Source organism: Dipteris shenzhenensis, chromosome 16 (assembly GCF_047967505.1).
Source record: "Dipteris shenzhenensis isolate YYH24624 ecotype China chromosome 16, Dip_SZ_1.0, whole genome shotgun sequence".
Lineage (NCBI taxonomy): Eukaryota > Viridiplantae > Streptophyta > Polypodiopsida > Gleicheniales > Dipteridaceae > Dipteris > Dipteris shenzhenensis.
The window spans coordinates 25,035,732-25,056,321 of NC_141611.1; the positions used below are offsets into that span (position 1 = coordinate 25,035,732).

Here is a 20,590-nt window from a genome sequence, read left to right on the forward strand (position 1 = left end):
GCTTGATGGCCTATGTAACTCCACAAATATGGAAGCTGCCTTAGAATCCTGCATGTATTCTTCCTGAATATCATGAATCCACTCCTGGTAGATGGTAGAAATGGCAGACAAACTGCAAGCCCACATACGGGATAAGGCATTTGCAACCACGTTTTCTTTCCCTTTCCTGTACTCGATGTCGAAATCATAAGACTGAACCTTAGCTAGCCACCTCTTTTGCTTCATTGACAAGTTTGGCTGCGTAAGGAAATACTTGAGTGTCCTATGATTTGTCTTAACCTTGATTTTGCTACCGTACATGTAGTGGTGCCATTTTTCGAAAGCATGGAGGATAGCCAACATTTCCTGGCATCCAATTTCCCGCTTTCAAAAGCAATTACCCTGTGTTCCTGTCTTAGCACAACATCCTTTGCCACTAGCATCTGCCTCCACAATGAAAGTACGTGAAAATCAAGGCATACCAACACAGGAGCATGAGTGAGGGAGAATTTGAGGTCTTCAAAGCTGCGCTGTGCATCTGTAGACCACATAAAAGCATCCTTCTTCAAAAGATCTGTCAGAGGGGCTGCCCTCTTGGCAAACTTGCGAATAAAGCGCCGGTTGCGTGGCTGCGGCCAATCCTCAATGCATTTCACCTTTGCAGGATCCACTCGAATGCCATTCTTGCTCACAATGTGACCAAGATACTCATCCTCTTGTGCCATAAAAGTGCATTTGTTGGCTTTAGCATAAAGTTGATGCAACCTCAAAATTTCTAGCACTTGCTTGACATGTCTGATGTGCTCCTGCTTATCCTTGCTGTAAATGAGGATGTCATAAAAAAATAGTAGCACATATTTGAAAAGGAGAGGCTGCAAAGTCTTGTTCATGAGTGCTTGGAAGGTAGCTGGTGCATTGGTCAATCCAAAAGGCATCATCTTGAACTCATACGGTCCCCTCTTTGTGCGAAAGGCTGTCTTGTGCTCATCCCCAGCTTTCATTCTAATCTGATGATAGCCGGACCTCAAATCAATCTTAGTGAAAAACTGAACACCCTTGAGTTCATCCAACAGGTCATCTATCTTGGGAATTGGAAACGTGTTCTTGATGGTGACCTTATTTAAGTCTCTATAGTCAATGCACATACGGTAAGAACCGTCCTCCTTCTTCATCAGGAGCATAGGGGATGCAAAAGGAGAAGTGCTACGAGTGATGAAACTCTTCTAGAGTAAGTCCCTCACTTGAGTTGCCACTTCCTCCCGTTCTACCGTAGAGAGTTGGTATGGGGCCTTATTGATTGGCTTACTGCCAGGTTCAGGACTATGGCATGATCTATATCTCTTCTCGGAGGCAACTATGATGGCAAATCAGCAAACACATCTGTAAATTTCGAGAGCAATGTGTGCATATCACAATCATCAACACGGGGAGTGCCACCCTCCTTAGTTACTGACACATTTAATGCATATATGGCGCTGCTCCTCTTGAGCTCTTTGGCCAACTTCCTTGCTGAAATGACCTGCAATTTAGGAGCTGCAATACCATGCAATGTAACTGATCCATCCTTGTGGACAAAGCTGAGTGCTAAGGCATTGAAATCCATGCTGATTTTGCCCAGTGATTGCAATCAATCACAGCCCAAGACAACATCTATTGGGCCCATGTCAAGTGCCAAGAGATCACTTGCAAATCTATAGTCATCAGAGAACTTAATCCTTGCATCTTGGCAACAAGATCTTCTGATCATATGCTGTCCACTGGCCACTTCTACTCTCAACCCATGGTCTATCTCAGTAGCAGTCAGTCCCACCCTCTGTAAGGTCCTGTAGTTAACAAAACTGTGGGTGCTACCGCTGTCCACCAACACATGCACAATCCTGCCATTAATCATCCCTGTTAATCTGATAGTATTGGCACTTTTGGCACCCATCAGGGCATGCATGGAAATAGTATAAAGTGTTGGCTGGGCATCCCAATAAACCTCTTCCTTGTTCACAGGAGCATTACCACCCGCATAAAAAGGCATCGCATTGTAATGCTCCACAGAAAAGAGTGTGGGCCTACGGCCTCTCATGCCACTAGTGGGCAGAATCTCATACGAATGCGAAGCATGAGTGTCATGTGCAGTAGCACCACCAAGATCAAAAGGAAGTTGGTGCCCTTCGTGGCTCCAGTGTTAGGATCCTCATTTGCATCATGTGTATTTGCCATTTTATCCTAAGACGTATCCAAAAAAACTTGGGCATCAAACAATTCCTCGTCATCTGAGAGGTCATGTTCATGCTGAGCTTGGCAGTACCACTGTTGCGCATCTTGCACACATTCCTGTGCTCAGGAGTCCATTTCTCGCCACATTTAAAACATAAGTTGGCCTTGTTTCTGCTGTCCATTATTGCCTGTGTATGCTATTTTATCTCAGCCTGCTCATTTTCAGCAGTAGGCTTGTCTCCAAGCTTGGCATGAGGATACCTGTAAGGCCTGGCATACGGCATCTTACTACCCAAGATAGTAGGAAAGCGAGGAAATGGTGGTGCTGCAGATTTCTTGAGGCTTCGACTCAGCGTCATACCCCATACCATGCGAGCTGCCCATGGCATTTCTGTGCTTTCCAACATATTTAGGCTTGAATACTTCTGCAAGCTGAGCTGCCCTCTCAATTGTTTGAGGGTTATGTACCTTCACATCTGCAGCGAGAGAAGAACTTAATCCATGTATGAGACGCAGCAACTTTCCTTTTTTAGATACGTCCTGCACAAACAGGGAAAGCCTCCAAAAGCGCTGCAAGTACTCTTTGACCATACCGGTCTGTGACAAGTCATAAAATTCAGCCAAGTATTGATCCGATACAAGTGGAGATACAAATGTAGTGACCATCAATTCTTTGAAACCTCTCCAAGTGGTTGGTCTCTGAGGCGAATCCCTCATGTATCACCACCATGTGTGGGCATAGTCGTGCATATGCATACCTGCAAAAATGATGCGCTGCTCCTCAGACTTGGGGTAGAAGCGGAAATAGTCTTCCAGCTTCGTGAGCCACTCCTCCAACTCATTGGGAGTACGAGTGTCCCCTTTAAACTTATGCACTATGAGCTTGTCCTTGATATCCTTGGCTGCATAATTCTTGTCTGTGTAACCTCGAGAAGTGTGGGCATCATCACGCTTGAGGTTCACATAATTGGAGAAGGGCATCTCAAGTTTGATGGCCTCAGGTGGGGTCCTGTATGAATGCAGAGAATCTGCCAACATGTCATCAAAAGTGGCTTGTTGCCCACCACCAACCCCTTGCTGCGTAGAAGTTGTTGCCATCTGATGCACTGGCTGCGTCTGGCTATATGTGCTCGCTGACGGAGCAATAGGTGCATGAACCCCGGGCTGGGTCTCTCTGCCAAATGCTTCTCTATGATGGCATACCAAAGGGATGAGAAGAGGACAGGCCTCTCTCCCAGGGGTGTGGGCTGCCATATAAACCCAAGCCAACTCTAGGCATACTCGCTGGTGCGGTAAAAGGAGAACTAGACCAACGGGTCGGCCCAAAAGAGACGGCTCAGCCTGCATAGATGCAGAAAGCTGAGAGCCAAAAGATGGCCTGACATCCTGCACGAAGGTGCTCGGTGGACAGAAAATGCATCATCTATGTCCAGATAATCCCCAAGTTGGGATACATGCAATGGTCCAGAAGACTGATGCTCAGAGGCACGACGGGCATCTGCCATAAAACCCCTGTGTGGAGCAGACAAAACATCTTGACTGTTTGAATGGTCCTCGTGCTGGGGTGCGGGCTGCTTACCCTTATCCTACATAAAAATGGTAGATGTGATCTGCTGACCAATCTGCTGTCCCGTCTGGACAAGAGCCGTATCCTACATAGCCATGGTTGTAGTAAGCTGCTGGCTGAACTCCTGTCCTATCTAGCGGAAAGCACCCTGGAGCATAGAGGAAAGGGCATCCGGAAACTGGGTCTGTGGTCTGCCTACACTTCTTGGGATGTAGGAGAGAGAGGCTGAGAGAGCATATTTTTATACTATGGTCTACACCCACTGTTGGGCGCTGATGACGTCAGTGGGGATGTCATAGTAGCTAGTCCCTGCTATGCATGACGGAGTTTATGGTTTTCAACCTTGTGAGTGACTATCATGAGATTGAAACTGCACTATGTTGTGTTTTTAGAGGATGAGTTTGGGAATGTTCCTGGATTCATCTAGGTATAGGCTTGTAAGAAGGGTCGTTGAAGAAGCTTCGAAATGGAGCCAAAATGGCTCCAAACGGGCTGTGAAAGGCCCCTAGAAGGAAGCTGAAAAGTGGACTTTTTTTTCTTTTTTGGGGGGGAGGGAAGACCTAAGTCACCTAGGACAGTTCTAGCCTAAGACCTTTAGGACTATTAGGGCACTGTCTTAGACCAACCTACCAACCTTTAACCTTAGTTAGTACTAACCTAACCTAGAGCCAAACCGACTAAACCTAACCTAACCCAATCTACTAACCTAACCTAACTCTTAGAACCGTGTAGGTTAAGGTTTGCAGGAGGTGATGAGCAAGGCGGCGCAGTGAAGGCGGCGAAGAAAATGCGGCTGGCGGCGCGGGTGGTCAAGGATAGCGACGGACGCAACAAGGGGATTGCTGGCGTAGCACGTATGGGCTCACGGACGGCAGCTGCTAGACGGGGGTTGACAAAAACGAGAGCAGGCGACGGATCCACGAAGGCCCATAACTCATTTAGACGATGGGTCACAAGAATGTGGTGGATCACGCAATTGAACGTTGCTTTAGGTGCATGCGTCACTGATGGGTGGGGAAGCTAGATGAGGCGGTCGATGGAGTGCTCTGCTCTCAGCCGGCTTGGGCTCAACGGATGGGTAGGTAGGCTCGTTGAGCTACCCGCACAAGGCTTGTGCTCGATGAACTACCTGCACAAGGCTCTCTTTGCGCACAACCATGGCTCTTAGGCAGATTATCTTTAGTGCTATTTGATGCGTTGATTTTGATTGTTGCATGCTTGTGAAAAGCTGTGAGCTTGAGCTTGTGCTGGGCTGGGTCATAGCGTTGGCGTTAGTGTAGCAGCTGCTGGGTATCGGAGTAACGGATGAAGTGGAGAAGCACCGGTGCCAGGGACGTAGCTCTGATACCAATGTAGAGAAGAGGGAAGGGGCAGATTTGGAGATGGGGAGAGAATAGCAGAAGGAAGGGAGGAGAAGAGAGGAGAAGGGAAAGGAGAGAGGAAAAGAGAGAAGGATGAGGAGATAGAGAGATAGAGAGAGGGAGGAGAGAGAGAGTGTGAGCGTAGGCAGGAAGGAGGAAGGGAGAGTAGATAAGATTAGATGTCACATCAAAAAGTACATAGTAGGGGGTGGATGGAGACTTATATAGTCCCTCCACATTTTCCACCTAAAGGGCCTCTAACTTGGCCTCTTTTTCCCCTTCATTACATCTATTCCTAGACAATAATGTACATTACAAGGTCCTTCATTTTAGACATGTTTTCCTTAGAAATGCTCATTTGAGAGAGATTAAAATGAAATTCTACAGTCTTCACCTGCAGTTGTAGCTTGAATGAAGACAAAGACAATGTGGACTAGTGCTAGCCTTTGTCACTTTGTCCTTCATCTCTGGAGTGCTGACAGATTTCAGTGCAAAGACCTTTGTATAAATGGATGCTCAAGTATGTGTGGGTCTGTGGATATGTATGTGTGAGAGCATATATGGTCTACACCTACCATTGGACGCCGATGGCATTGGTGGGGATGCCATAGTAGCTAGTCCCTGCTATGTGTGATAGGGTTTATGGTTTTAAACTTTGTGACTGTCAAGAGATTGAAAGTGCACTATGTATGTGTGAGAGCATATATGGTCTACACCTACCATTGAACGTTGATGGCATTGGTGGGGATGCCATAGTAGCTAGTCCCTGCTATGTGTGATGGGGTTTATGGTTTTCAACTTTGTGATTGTCAAGAGATTGAAAACGCACTATGTATGTTTTAGAGGAGGAGTTTGGGCATGTTCCTTGCTCTCTGTCTATGTGTGTGTGTGTGTGTGTGTGCGTGTCACAAAAAAAAAGTGTGCGCGTGTGTGTGTATGTATCTGTGTGTGTGTGTGTGTGTGTGACAAAAAAAAAGTGTGCGCGTGCGTGTGTATGTCTCTCTCTCTCTCTCTCTCTCTCTCCAGTTCGACAGACGCAGATACGATACATTTTTGCAGCCCACCAGAGAGCCCATCACTGTACTAGGCTTCGGTTTCGTCCCAGCGCCTGGATAGATTGATTCAGCCCACTGAGGCTTGTATGAGTTCGCTTTTCTGTGCACTTTGTCCCATAGGCCCGCGAGGTCTCCCGTGGACGTTAATATATCTTTCTTTCTCTCTCTCTCTCTCTCTATATATATATATATATACATATATATATATATGTGGTTGAACATGTCTTCAACGTTCCTTATCAAAATCAAAGAATCTACATATTAAGAGTGCAAATACAATTTCCTTTCCTTGCAGTTCGTTACAGCATGTATAATCAATCTGCAATTGATTTTTTGGATCTCGATGACAAAAGGTGAATCTGTTTTGCTGTAGTATCTTCTTTCAATCCACATAAGCGGTTCCTTAGTTGCAAATAAAATCTCTTTCCTTGATTTTGTGCGTCATTGGTTGATCCATGTATAGATATCCGATGAGAAAATAAGTTTTGACATTCGTTGGATAGATGTTCCACTTGGTGCTTCTTGCCACATATAAAAAGAGAGTTATAATTTTAGTTACTAGTGCAAAAGTTTCATTAGCTTCTTCTCCGCCAGTTTGTGAAGAAGCTCATCTTCAAGTTTGTTTTATCAAAATAGGGTCAATCTAGATCCATTCAAGGGATGTAGTTCATTGTGCATTGAGCTCATCATCATCTCTCTGATCCTCTCTATTCCAAAGAGGGTGAGGGATGAGCAATCGTATGGATAGGTCTATGAAACCATGTCCGCTCGGTCTCCCAAATCCCTACAATCTCAACCATCCTGCATTGTTTTGTGAAGTAAAACTTACAACTTAGAATTTATGCATGGGTATTCGAAAGATTGGGTTTCAAACTCTAGATTCTCAGGCTATAGAATTCAGAATTCAGAATTCAGAATTCAGATTTCAATTTTCAGATTCCATGTTGTCAACTTATAGATTAATTCAGAATTTAGATCTTGGAATCACCTAAGGCCCATGGTGCAGCCGTCTTTGTTAGACAGTTGAAGGGCTGTATACTGGGGCTGAATAATCCCAATATTGAACTGAGCATCGTCCCGAAGTTCCCATTAAACACAGTACTCTCAAAAGCTTGTGCCTTGGGTGCCGTGGACTTCGGCCTTCCCACCCATTGTAACAAGGCTTCACCTTCACCAAGCGCACAAGGACGAATGAAAAGATATGTAAAAGAGTCTTGGAAGGCTGAGAAAATGAAAAAATGCAAGAATAGGGGTATTTTTAGTACATGCTTTGCTTGTGCATGTTGTATGAGGTTGATGAAGAGTGCCCCCCCCGCCCCCCCCCAACCACCACCACCACCACCACCTAATCCCCCCTTTTTTCCCCTTCCTTCCGCCGGGTGGATGCCATTCAACTTGAAATGTTCCATGCCCATCTATTGATAATGGTTGCCCTTCCTCTTGTCTCTGAATAAGAGATGCCACGTTTGTCTAAAACCCAATTCAATGTCTCCTTGCACTCTTTTGGAGTCTTAAATGCAAGAATTGACCATATATCCCTTTCAAATTGCTTGACAAATCTTGCACAACTTCCTCATCACCTTGAGCAAAGCATATATTGAGAGCTGTGGTGCCATGAGCACAAGAATAGAGGCAAGGTATGAGTATAGTTATGAAGGCAATAGCATGCTGCCACATGGCAAGGAGGCTTTATCTCACGTGAGCAAGCAATGCAAGTTATGTATCCACTCCTATAAAAGAGAGGTCATTTTCATGCAATAATAGAATGCAAGCTCTCAAGTTTCTATATGAGTACAAGTCTCTAACTTGTAACCTGATTGAGCTTGAGTGTGTGCTTCATTAGTCTAGCTCTTCATCATTATGTTTGCTCTTAGGATCCACCCATCCTAGATATTTTAGGCACTCCATATATCTTGAGGTGCTCACGTTTGAACATGGTATCAGTAGGTTCATGCCTTCCATTGAGGTGTACTCATTGTGGAGAGCATAGATCTAGTTTCCCTCTTCATTCTGAACATGCTCATGGATAGCATGTTCTCTACAGATCCGCGGCTTTCATTGAGTGCCTTCTCAACCACCACATGCACAAAGAGAGCTTCCCCGTATATCTATAAGAAGATCCAAACTTTGAGAAGCAGCACGAGACCAAAAGATGTGAGAAAATTCCGCCTCTAGGAGATCACTCATGCACCTACTATTACTCACATTGTTAGTAATTACTTGCACATCATTCAAGGGTCTCACATCCAAAATAGCTTGAAAAAATGTGGTGTTATATATAACCTCGTATGTGAGCGACATTGGGATGCGAAGCATCAATAGATCTCAAGAACATGGTGCCTATACAACAAAGGAATATGATGTTTATGAGAGGGCACCTCCTTGCATCAGACCACCCATTTTTGTTCATATTCTGAGCGGATTGTCTGTGGCTCTTAAGTGATTCACTTAGCGGTGCGTGACTCAGTGAAGTGTCTGAGCAGATTGCCTGCGGCGGCTTCAAAAAAGTTCCTTTTTCATTCGAAATCAAAGCCAAGCGTCTCCTTTGTGTGTAAGGTCTCTAAAGAAGGGGGCTTTCATTTAGGACCTACTTGTGCTATTGTATCAATGAAGGGGGGGGAAGATAAGGTGTGTGCCACCTTTATCTTTGCTAGTGGTAATGTCCTTGTCCCATCCTCTACCCTTACCTCAAAGTCTAGATCTGTGGATTGCTCTTCAATGTTTGCCATGAACGTTGTCACACCTGAATCTGCCAATCTTACCTCGTTGACCGGCTCTCCTCCTTGGGGTTTGCCTTCTTCATCTTGTAGCTCTTAGAGCAGAATGTCTGGGCTTGTTGCAGTAAAAGCATTGCTTCTTTTTCCTTTTCTCCATTTTACGACCTGAAGAGTTCTTTTCACTCTTTGAAGAATCCTTGGCATCAGATCTGCCAGTGTGGCTCTGGAAGTGCTCTCCACCAAAAATGAGAAAGTATATTCTTGTAGATCAACCAACCATTTCATCATGCTTCGAGAAAATGTTGAATTATTAACAAGCTGAGGCAATAAAGGGTAGCAAGCCAAAACCACAAATGGCTTTGAGATTAGATATGCCCTGAACTTCGTGCAAGCATACACGAAGCTTGACAGAATCAGCTCTGCCTCCATATATCTCCTCTCTGCTTCTGTTTTGACTCTGCTAGCATAATACACAGGCCTCATATAATGGGATTCCTCCCCTTTCTGCAATAAAATGGCTCCCACAGCATCAGGTCCAAATGAAGGGTTCACATAAAAGGTCTGAGAGAAATCTGGAGCTTTCACACAAACAATTTCTCCCAACACTTCCTTCACTCTATTGAACACTGCTTCACAATCCTCACTCCATTGCAGAGTAAAACCATTCTCTCTCCATATGGCTTCATTTCAGCCTCCTCTTGAAGCAACAATGGGTTGAGTTCCTCGAAGGCGATTGGTTTCGATCGTTCTCCATTGGTTGTTAACAATCCTTCGTAGCTTCTTAGAAGCTTACTAACTAAGAGCATGACCAGCTGGTTGGTGTAACCAAACCTTAAGGTACTTGAAATACTTCAGCAATAAAATCACTGCTATTATAACACTTTTGAGCAGTTTGTAACACACAAAACAGCTTTTGGAACAAATCGCAATATGGCTCTACTCCCTGGAATAGCTTGTAGAGGATCCTGGGCACTCTTAGACCAAATCGCAGCAGTGCTAGGCTCCTTGGAATCAATTTGCAGCAGGTCTGGGTGCTTTGGAGTCAATTCGCAGCATCTCTGGGCACCAAGTAGGGCTGGAAACCCTAATCGCAGCAAGTAGATGATCTACTAGAAGGGATAGGAACTGGATCACTGCAGCTGCACTCTTTCCGGGCACTTGTATGTGTTAAAGAGTCGAAGATATGATGCTGGAATGAATCGCAACTCAGCCTGGGAGGAGTAGAAGTGAATTGAAAAAAATAGAAAGAGGGGTCTGGGAGAGAAAGAATACAAGACACCACACTAGGGCCCAGAAATAAGGGTTGGACCCCCCTGAAGGTTTTTATTGCAATAACAATCCTCCTAAAATCGCAGTTAATCCTTTTCTTATTGATGATGCTGGAATGAATCGCAACTCAGCCTGGGAGGAGTAGAAGTGAATTGAAAAAAATAGAAAGAGGGGTCTGGGAGAGAAAGAATACAAGACACCACACTAGGGCCCAGAAATAAGGGTTGGACCCCCCTGAAGGTTTTTATTGCAATAACAATCCTCCTAAAATCGCAGTTAATCCTTTTCTTATTGAATCATCCTGTATTGAATTCGAGTCTGCTGACTCGAGCACAATAAGCCCCTGGAATGGGTTGCTGCCTTGATATAGAACCTTGTGACCTCCAGAGTGCTACCTTTTACCTCCTCCACCTTCCGTGTTCCGTCAGCCTGCGTGCTCTCTAAGGGCTTCACGCAGACTGAATAGTTGGATGCTACCTGATGGGCCCAAGGCCCTCCTGTATATAGGTGAGGGTTGACGCCCTCTCTCCCTTTAAACTGGCCAACGAGACCCCTCAACCCAACAAGCAGCAAGCCCAAGCATACCCCCCCTCGTGGTCCCGAAGACCTGCCGCTCCCTTGTCTGCCAATCTTTTACCAGTTTGCAGTGCATTCCAGCCCTCAGGTTTTGTGCAACCAGCCCATGTAGATGGCCTGGCCTGCAACCTTTGTGGTAGCCCACATGGCTGCTCATCTGCTGCAGCATACAGCTGCTCCTATCTGCCTCCATGTGCTACCCATGTGGCAGCCTTCCGTGATGCCCACATGGCATCTCAGATCTGCCCCTGTGGCAGCTGCTGCTTCTGCCCATGTGGCCTCCCTCTCTTCCCCATGCTAACTACTGGTCTTCCTCGCCCTCCCATGTCGTCCTCATATGGGGGCTCACAGGTGGGAGGTGACTCCTAAATCCCAACAGGGCACGTTTTTGTATGAAGTCTCACGAGCAATAGAAAAGGTAGCGTGAAGAATAGGAGTTGCAACAAAGATGCTTAAGGTGGCATGAGATTAAGTTGGTCTAAAGTCACCTGCTGCATGTTTTAGCAAGAAGCAATTACAAATCTTTGTATACATAAATAAGAGTAGGGATAAGCACCTGCATTTTTTGTTCAGATTATGTTGAAGCCACTGAGACATAGCTGTCACTAAGAAGGGGATACTTATTCAAAACTTATCAGGATCAGCATATATTGATGCTGAATGTCTTCTGGCAGGTACATCAAGGCAGATTGAGCGAGAATGAGGCACGCAGATATTTTCAGCAGCTAATTGTTGCAGTAGATTATTGTCATAGTAAAGGTGTCTGTCATAGAGACTTAAAGGTAGTCGGTTCCCTCAGCTGGGCAGCTGACATTATAAAATTGTTCTTTATTAATAGATTATTACGCTTGATCATATCAGGCGTGATTTTGAACATTTTTATATGCATGCTGTTGAAGTGGCTATGTTAATCTTGTTCTGCAGCCTGAAAATCTCCTCTTAGACTCTCAAGGAAATTTGAAGATCTCGGATTTTGGTTTAAGTGCTTTGCCACAACAAACTAGGGTAATCCCAAAGTTTCATTGTGAGATTTAGTGATTTGCGAGTCTCTTTATGTTGATGACTGTGTGCTTTGTGACATCACTAAGGATTTTGTTAGCAGCAGTTTGCTGTTACTGTCGTATTGACGTTTTAATGGGCGAAGCAATTACTGATGTTCTCTGCTGATGTTCTCTCCTTTCAGGCTGATGGACTTTTGCATACAACCTGTGGTACTCCTAATTATGTTGCCCCAGAAGTATGTTCTCTCACCCACAGGGAGTACATGCTAGTAGACAGGGACTGATGTAGGAGAGCAGCTCTTCAATTACATGCTTTGGAGAAAGATTGCTGAAATTCTCTGCTTTGTCTAGATATCATGTTTTAAGGAACGTGAAAACTGTCTCTTCATAAAGTTATAGAGTGTTTTCTCAAGTTAATTTATTCCTGATGCTAGCAGGTTCTCGGTAATAGGGGCTATGATGGCGCAGTGGCAGATGTCTGGTCCTGTGGTGTTATATTCTATGTGTTGATGGCAGGGTTTCTTCCTTTTGATGAGGCTGACTTGGTAACTCTGTATCGCAAGGTATTAAAAAAAGCAGCAGCATGGTGTTATTAACCTTCCAGCTCATCATTATTGCAGTTTCTTTGTTTTTGAAATAAACTCGTTACTTTATTACAGTTTCTTTATTAACGCTGTTTTACCAAAGTAGGATTGCAATAGATGTTTCCACGTCCTTTAATGATGTGGGGACTCCAAGATCACTAAGTAATCTTTGAAGCCAAATCGCTTCACATACTCCTGCATTTTCTGTAGGCCATCTCCTGGTGGTTCTAGTGATGCCCTATAGGCCATGGTATGTGCCTTGTAGGCATAAATATAGGCACTTGTAGTGTTAGTGCCTTTTAGGCCACATAGGACACTTAGTCCTATGTGACACCTAGGACACTTAGTCCTAGGTCTAGGTACAAGTACCTTGTACTCTCTATTTTCATAATCTTAGTTGACGTGACGGCACTATCTATCGACTCTTTGTACGTTGCTCTCTCACTCTTTCTATTCATCGATCCTACAGTGGTATCAGAGCCACGTTTTGACTCGTCTCCTGCTCCTGGATTTGCACTAGCTCTCCTCAGCCTACCTGCTTCTCCATTCATACAGTCCGTACGATTGTACGGACGCCTGTACACACAGTCTGCACACAGTACGCCCGCCGTACAAACTACTTCGCACTAAGTTCCGTACTGCATTTCGTACTGTGCCGCCGTACAGACGTACACTCTGCTCCGTACAGTTGTACTTGCGTCGTCGTACAGCCATGTGTGAAGATCTGCCGTACAAAGTTAAAGACTACATGTGATTCCGTACACTAGGCTTCCGTACAGCAGAAGTAATGCGCCGCACATCTTCCGTATAGTCGTACAGAAGGTCTTGTACCTACTCCATACAGCTTTCGTACAGTCGTACATGTTGCTTCGTACTATGTTTTCGTACAGTCACGTGTGTTCCGTACAGTCACGTACCTGCTTTGTCCGTACAGCTCGTACCTTGTAGGACATTCTCAAAATTTGGGGCTTTTGAGAGCTTTTGCTGTCCTTACCTTCCTTTCACATTTGAAGTATTATCGAGCTATTTCAATAGTTTGGAAAGCCTCCCTCTTGAGGTCTATACATTGGGACAGTTGCACTTTTGCAGTCACCTTGTGGACAACAAGTCCTAATTTTGCAGTTGCAAGCCTTGAGGCTACCTTTTGGGATTTGGTATGCAATTTCTTGTTTGATTGCAATACATTGGGTCAGATTGGAGGACATTGAATCACTTTTGCAGGACATTGAGTCTTTTCTGCAGGACATTGAGTCATATTTTTATACATTGGGTCACATTTGCAAAAATCTCAGCAAAATTTGGGGCTCTTCTGCAACAGCCAGCTTTTGCAGTGATAGCATTGAGGCTTTTGGGTTTTCAGGTCTCTTTCAGGGTATCACATTTGCTATGGCTGGGAACAATCAAGATCTATTTGGTGTTCTTCGTGAAGATGATAAGTTGGATGGCACCAACTATCCAATGTGGTCTTATCTCATGAAACATATTCTTGTTGCAAAGCATTTGTGGAATATTGTTTCTGGGGTTGATCTGAGGCCAGCCAATGCTACAGTGGTTGCCTCTACTGCTGGTCCCTCTGCAGGGGGTACTCCTCCTGATGCCTCATCTTTTAGCACTCCTGCTGCTGCTCTTCCAACTCAGGAACAGTCAAGATGGGATGCAAGAGATGCAAATGCACATTCATGCATTGCTTTATCATGCAAGAGAATCATTATTCCACACATAGAGAATCATTATTCCATACATGTGGTCTTGCAAGACAGCAAAGAATGCTTGCGATAAATTGGCTTCTCTCTATCAGATTCGCAATGAAGCACGCGTTGCATATTTGAGAAGGCAATTACAGGAAGTCAGCATGAATAAAGGTGACTCTATGGATGCATACCTGACAAAGGTCAAGGACCTCATGGAACAACTTGCCAACATTGATGAGGTGCGATGTTGATGGTGTCTTCGAGAGAAGTAGGAGCGGCAATGTCCACCTCATGTTGAACAACATACTGTAGGCCAGCAAAGAACTTCCTTTGCTGCTCTTTTTTATCCTTCCTACTGAATGCTTGAACTTTTAACAAAGTATCCCAAAAACGATCAACATTCTCACTGACTTTCTCTTCTTGGTGTTGGCGGAGGATGTCGCACTGCACCATTGTATCTCTCTTAAACTCCTTAGGCAGGAATTGCCTCATCAAGTTCTTCTTGAAGCGCTTCTTGGCGTGGGCTTGCTGTCCAGTGTTGACCATAGCTGCCCACTAGAGTGAAGCACGGTCTTGGATGTGCAGGACGGCAAACCGGATCTTCGCCTTGTCTTCGTACTCGTCCCCCTCAAAGAAATGCTCGAGCTCTTAGATCCAGGCCAGCAAGACCTCGGGCTTGTCCTCTCCCTTGTACTTGGTAAACTTGAAGAGCTTGTCTGCAAGAGGTACCTTATGCTTTGCATATCTTCGTCTTCGTGGACGTCTCGAAGGAGATGGACTCCAATGACGCCGTCTACCTCGAGGAGGGGAAGAAGAGGATGATCTTCCCTCCTTTTTGGAGTTGGTGTTGTCCGTACGACCTCTTCCTTGGGATTGGGGCCCTGTGTCATGAGTTTTTGCTCGGTTGCTTTCCAACACTTGAACCTGTTGAGCAATGTTTGACAAGAGACAAGAGAGCACTCAACTCATGCAGGTTAGGAGGAGGGTCAGGTCCGTTGGTTGCCATGATGACAAGATGACTCAATGAAGGAGAGACTCAACAAGAGAAAGCACAGAGTACAGGACCATTGCCTAAGCTTTTATACCAATGTAAACTACTCAGTGCTTTCTATCAATTCAGACAACGGATTTTGCAGAGGCGTTTGAATGAAATGATTGCGAGTTGCCAAACACATATACTTGAACTTAAGAGATTGCAATTAAGGTGGAATTAAGACTTATACAGCTTAAACACAAAGTGACATCATTGGAAATTACAATATGATTGAGGGGCCAAGACGCCCCCCCCCCCTCTTATCCAAGCTCACTTTATTCTTGAAAATGGAGATACAAGACCAAGGTGCAATGCACCTTCCAAACTGATGAACTCAGTGAAAGCCTAGGACCTAGATACAAGACTCAAGAGCATATGTACAAGGTAGACAACAGAAAGGAGGACTCCAAGCTCAGGTTTTAACTCTTGGCTTGCCCAATGCACAAGGAAGAAGCCTGCAACAATCACCACTTACATCCAACATTAGAGGCAAGCACTAGTTTCTAGAAAGATAGTAGAAACAACATGAAATAGTGCTGTATATGAGATAAACTTGACAATATAGACTCCCTTCGTGACTTGATCCTTTTGTAGATGAAGTCCTTGATGCCTCTGAAGCTCCCTTGGGTGTGGAGAGTGTGGAAATGGGCCTGGAATGAGAATAGCTCAGAAAAATAGCCTGTAGGCTAGAGAGAGAAAGACTGATAGCTGTAGAGAGAGAGTGCCAATCCTAATCTCAAGGGAGGGGATGTAAGAGAGGAGCTGCTGCTGTTCCAAAGGTGCAGAGAAAGGCAGATTTCTGAAAGGGGAAGGGGCTGGAATAGTAGAGAGAGAAATTCTGCAGTAGAGAGAGAAAGACTGCAGCAGGAGAGAGAAAGGGGCTGTGGCTGCTCTAGGCTAGGAGAAGGAGAGAGAATGCTGCTGTTGTTCCAGAAGAGCTGAGAGGGGGCAGATTTTTGGAGAGGAGGGGCTGGAACTGTAGAGAGAGAGTGTGTGCTACTGCAGAGAGAAAAAGTGCTGCTGAGGTGAGAGAATGGCCTGGGGAGAAGCTGGCTGCACCCAAGGAGCTGGAGAGGTTTTGCTGCATCAACCAAAAGGAGGGAGAAGAAAAGTGACGAATTTTCTTCATGTAGGGAATGAAGGGGAGAGGCCTTCTTTTATAGGCTCACCCCCCCCCCCCCCCCCCCCCCCGGGCCCAGAGTGGAAGGTGGACACTTGTCCCAGATTTTTGGTGGGCTGCAGTCCCAAAGAGGACAGTCCACAACTTGCCCCAAATCTACCAGATTTGGGGGCCAGACACTTGGCCTGCATGCCTTGCCACCTGCCATGCATGCTGCCACATGTGTGGGACAGGTGGACTGACCTGCCAGCTCAGATTCCATGTGGCAGTCTGCCACGTGTCACTTTAAAAAATCCTAAAATTTCAAAGTTGAACAGAATTCAATTTTGATCGCACCCATAGGTTCCTAACAGCTTGGACTATCTATTGACGTACTCTAAGGTCATAATTGAGCCATACTGAGCTCATTTGTTTGTCGTCTTATCTTGTATCTCCATTAGGTCAGTATGCATGTTTGGGTACTCAGGTGGGGTGTGGTTTCCAAATGTCCCTCTCAAGGAGAGGCCATCACTCTTATGGGTCACTAATGCCCATAACCCCAAGCAAGGGGGTCCACCCTCAAATGCTAGACCTAGTCCCCATTGACCGTAACTGAACAGTAGGAAAACATTTCATTTCTTAATAAGCATACTATTGAAAAACAAAAAGAAATATTACCAAGCAAGTGGATACATGTTGTTGAAGCAGGATGACACTAGTCATGATAATCAGTTATGTTCTTATGGAGGATGAGATGATCAAGTATCCGATCCTTTATGGCGGGATTCTATGTGGTCATTATTGACCAAGTATTTCAGTTTCAAGTTATATTATCTCAGTTCCAGAGGAGTTTCAATTATGATATTCAGTTTTGTTGTTTTCTTGTTATGGAGCATGACATGCACAAGTACCAGCCCTCAATATGGCAGCATTATATGGTCATTATTGACCCAATATTTTCTTCAGGATTCTATTATTCAGTAGTTTCCATTGGGATTTGTTTTATATAAGAACTCTTATGGTTTCTCATGGATTATTATGGCCAAAATGACATAGTTACGGTTTATCTATCAGTTATATGTCCTTTTGGAAAGTTTAAGAACCCTCCAATTTTATGTCTGACGAGCACTGTAAGTGTTTGGTAGGAAGACATTTTATATATAAGGAAGCATCAGATCAGTGACTAGAATTGCAAATATTCTCCAATGATCAGTTCTTTCCAAAGGAACTTCCAAGTTGAGCTTTACCATACTTGGAAGAGTATCGGTATGGAGTTTATCACTTCATTCAAAAAGATTTGAGTGGATTCTCAAAGAAAGAGGATATGGAAAGATTCCAAGAAACAGTTTTATTAAGGCTAAGTATGTCTTTCATGTTGATAAAGTTTTCCTCATGAATATCTAACCCTTGTATGCCATACAAGTAGAAAAGTGGACTGTTTTCTTGAATTTGTTTTAGGAAGAAACCTCTCATGAATGACAAACAATGAAATATGATATGCCCAAATATTGGCCATGCGTTTTATTGCTTCCTTTTTATTCGGATTCAAGGATGGAGTTGCAGACAAAGAAGCCGACGGGAATACAGGGCCCTTGGAAGAAGCAATCATTTCAGAACTATCTCTAGTCCGGCTTGTGAAAGTCAAAGAAGAAGCAATCAACTCCAAGTGGAAGGGGCATGGATTTGTCAAGAAAGAAGGACATACAAGTACTGAATGTGAAACTTCTCTGAGTGTATCTATAAACATTATGTTGCTTCTTAGAAAGAGAGATATCAAGACCTTTGTCATTCCAAGGAATTTGGACCAAGAATATCGATATGATCGAGAATGGCACCACATCGAAAGGACTCAGGTGGGTTGATCATAGCAAGATGATTATTGCATAGCAGTGGCATGGAAAATGCAGGGATGGAATAAGCAATCCCAGAATCAGAAAGAAGGGCCTATGGCTGCCCAGTGCTCTTAAAGAGCAGGAAATGCCAATAAAAAGAAGGGCCTATGGCTGCCCAGTGCTCTTAATGAGCAGGAAACGCCGAAAAAAGAAGGGCCTATGGCTGCCCAGTGCTCTTAAAGAGTAGGAAAGCCAAAGAAAAGCAAGAATCTCCATGCGGAAAGCAAGTGTTTTAGATGCAGAAAGAGGGGCGTGTGGCTGCCTAGTGCCTTGGAAGGCTAGACGGCCAATAGGAGCAGAAAATGCCACAAGACTAATCTAAGTCAATGATCAGAAGTTACAAGATTCCAAGATCCACTTTAGTGGAAGAGATGGAGGAGACCCTCCGACAAGAACAAATTGTGTACTGCACAAAGAAGAAAAGCAACCAGATAAGTTTATCTGCGGGTATCTTGTGAAGTACCTGAACTATTAGAGGCAAATGATGCCAAGGGAGGAGGTATCCCCAAGTTTTATAGCTATATCTAGAAGCTTTTCAGTTGAGGACAACTTATTAGAAGCCAAGGGGATGTCACCAATTGGTATTTCTCTTAAGAAATAACGAAGAGTCTTTATTAGATTTACTACCGGTCAAAGAAAACTGACTTTGGTTCACTAGAATAAGTTTTACTACTTTTACTTTAAAAAAAAAAAACAGAGAATACTACTTTTACTTTTGCTTTGCATTGTTGAAAGAGAACTGTGGGGACGCCCACAAGGGACTAGGATTAGTCCAAGAACTAGGAATGCATGCATTTTGCTAACCTCTAATGGGTTAAAGTGTTAGACTTGTTTGTGCAATGTGTAGGACCTAAGAGAGTGCAAAAAGAACCCAAGAGTGGGGAGAAAAGCACGAAAAGCAAGTCCCATGACGCCTAAAAGCATGGACAAGGGGGGGGCTCTTTAAAAGGAGGGCCTATGAGATTAAAAAGGCACCAAAAGCACTACATTTAAAAAGAAAGCCTACTTTTTGTAAAAGTAGCTCTTAGAAATCAGGCGCTAGCTTTTTGCTAGGCCTAGTCTATAAAAGAAAGGCCCCACATTCATTCAGAGTTGTACTCAGTTGTATGCTCTTTCAAGAGCTAGTTGTACAAAGATTATTTTATTGCAATAAAGACCTTCGGGGGGGTCCAGCCCTTATTTCTAGGCTCTAGTGTTGCGCGTGCTGCGTCTCCTTCTTCTCTCCCTTTGTTCTATCGCAAAGAATCTTTGAGATAAGTGCTGCAATTCTGATTTTGAGATTTCATTTTGTGTTCTCCGGTTTCTATTGCGAAGTTCTTGTGAAATATTGCCAAAATATTACGTGGAAGTAGCAATCTCTGTTTTTCTCTCCCTCTCTCAGTTTGTTTTGATTCCTAGAAGAAATCTGCTGCCGCTCATCGTCAGGTGAAGCTATTAGATGCTGTTTTTCCTAGTTATCTATGAAATTCGAAATCTATCTTGGTGATTATCTGTTGCGAATCGAAGATCCAGGTTCAAGCTGCGTTTCTACCAACATTGATTTGTTTTTAGGGTTTCAAAGCTGAATACAGATTCGTTTTAGGGTTTCTGGTCTGGTTTCATGTAGAGTTTGCAAACTTTTTGCTCTTGCCCATTTTGCACAAAGCCAGGTGCCTAAACCACCGTAATCAAATGGCCATTCAAAAAGGCTGACTTGACATCCATTTTGCCATAGAGGGCATGAGAAATGTGCTTCCATGTAAAGCACTGTTATCACTATACTCTGCAACTGGTGCAAAAGTCTCCGTGAAGTCTATCACCCCTCTTCCTAGGAGTACCCTCTGTTAACTAGTTTTTCTTTATACTTGTCAATGGATCCATGCTTTTACTTTCCTTTTATATACCAGTTGCATCCTACCACTTTTTTTCTAGGTGGAAAGTCCCACAAGTTAGCCAAGCGTCATTTCATAAGTTGGGCTGCATTTTCAACACAGCATAGTGCTTTCCTTCTCTTTGAAGATGACATCCCTGATAATGATTATATTGTGGGATTCAAGGTAATACAGTCTCTACCCTCTGCTTTGTTCATTGTACCCAATGAAGATGCATTTATCTACTTTGTTATCCAACTTTTTCTTTCATTGATTTGAAACATTTGATAGAGGCAAAAACTCTCCAATGCATGACAATTGGCCTCTTTTATTACCAAGCTTTGCAGGGTACCATGCTGTTCACGGCTTTGTTGGAACACTTATTAAGCTCATATGCAGTTGCTGTAAACAGTACTTTTATTATGCACACCTATGTCCTTGAGCTTAGACTTGGTTGCCTAAATTGAATGCATTGGATGGGCGCCATTTCCTTCCATGAGTGTTCTATTGGCTAAAATTGCCAAGCCAATTCTGTGAAAGGGAAAGCTAAAGCATCCAAGCAGGAAGGTGAGGCTTCTACCTCCTCATCCTAGAAATGTACGGTGACTATTGAACCAAGAGTGGATGCTATCCATTCAGGCAACACTTTTGGTAGGTGTATGTATTTGTGAATGGATAGAGAATAGGTATATTCATTATAGAGAATGG

At 44.1% G+C, this 20,590-nt stretch overlaps 1 protein-coding gene across 2 annotated transcripts in view; it reads left to right on the forward strand.

The window, feature by feature from the left end:
- Positions 1 to 20,590, forward strand: part of LOC147892737 (CBL-interacting serine/threonine-protein kinase 24-like) — a 93,985-nt gene that overhangs the window by 51,797 nt on the left and 21,598 nt on the right. For both annotated transcript variants that reach the window (XM_087386959.1, XM_087386960.1), the window contains exons 4-7: positions 11,407 to 11,514; positions 11,657 to 11,737; positions 11,916 to 11,969; positions 12,171 to 12,296. In XM_087386959.1, the coding sequence (XP_087243085.1) occupies positions 11,407 to 11,514; positions 11,657 to 11,737; positions 11,916 to 11,969; positions 12,171 to 12,296 (369 nt within the window). The remainder of the gene's footprint in view (positions 1 to 11,406; positions 11,515 to 11,656; positions 11,738 to 11,915; positions 11,970 to 12,170; positions 12,297 to 20,590) is intronic.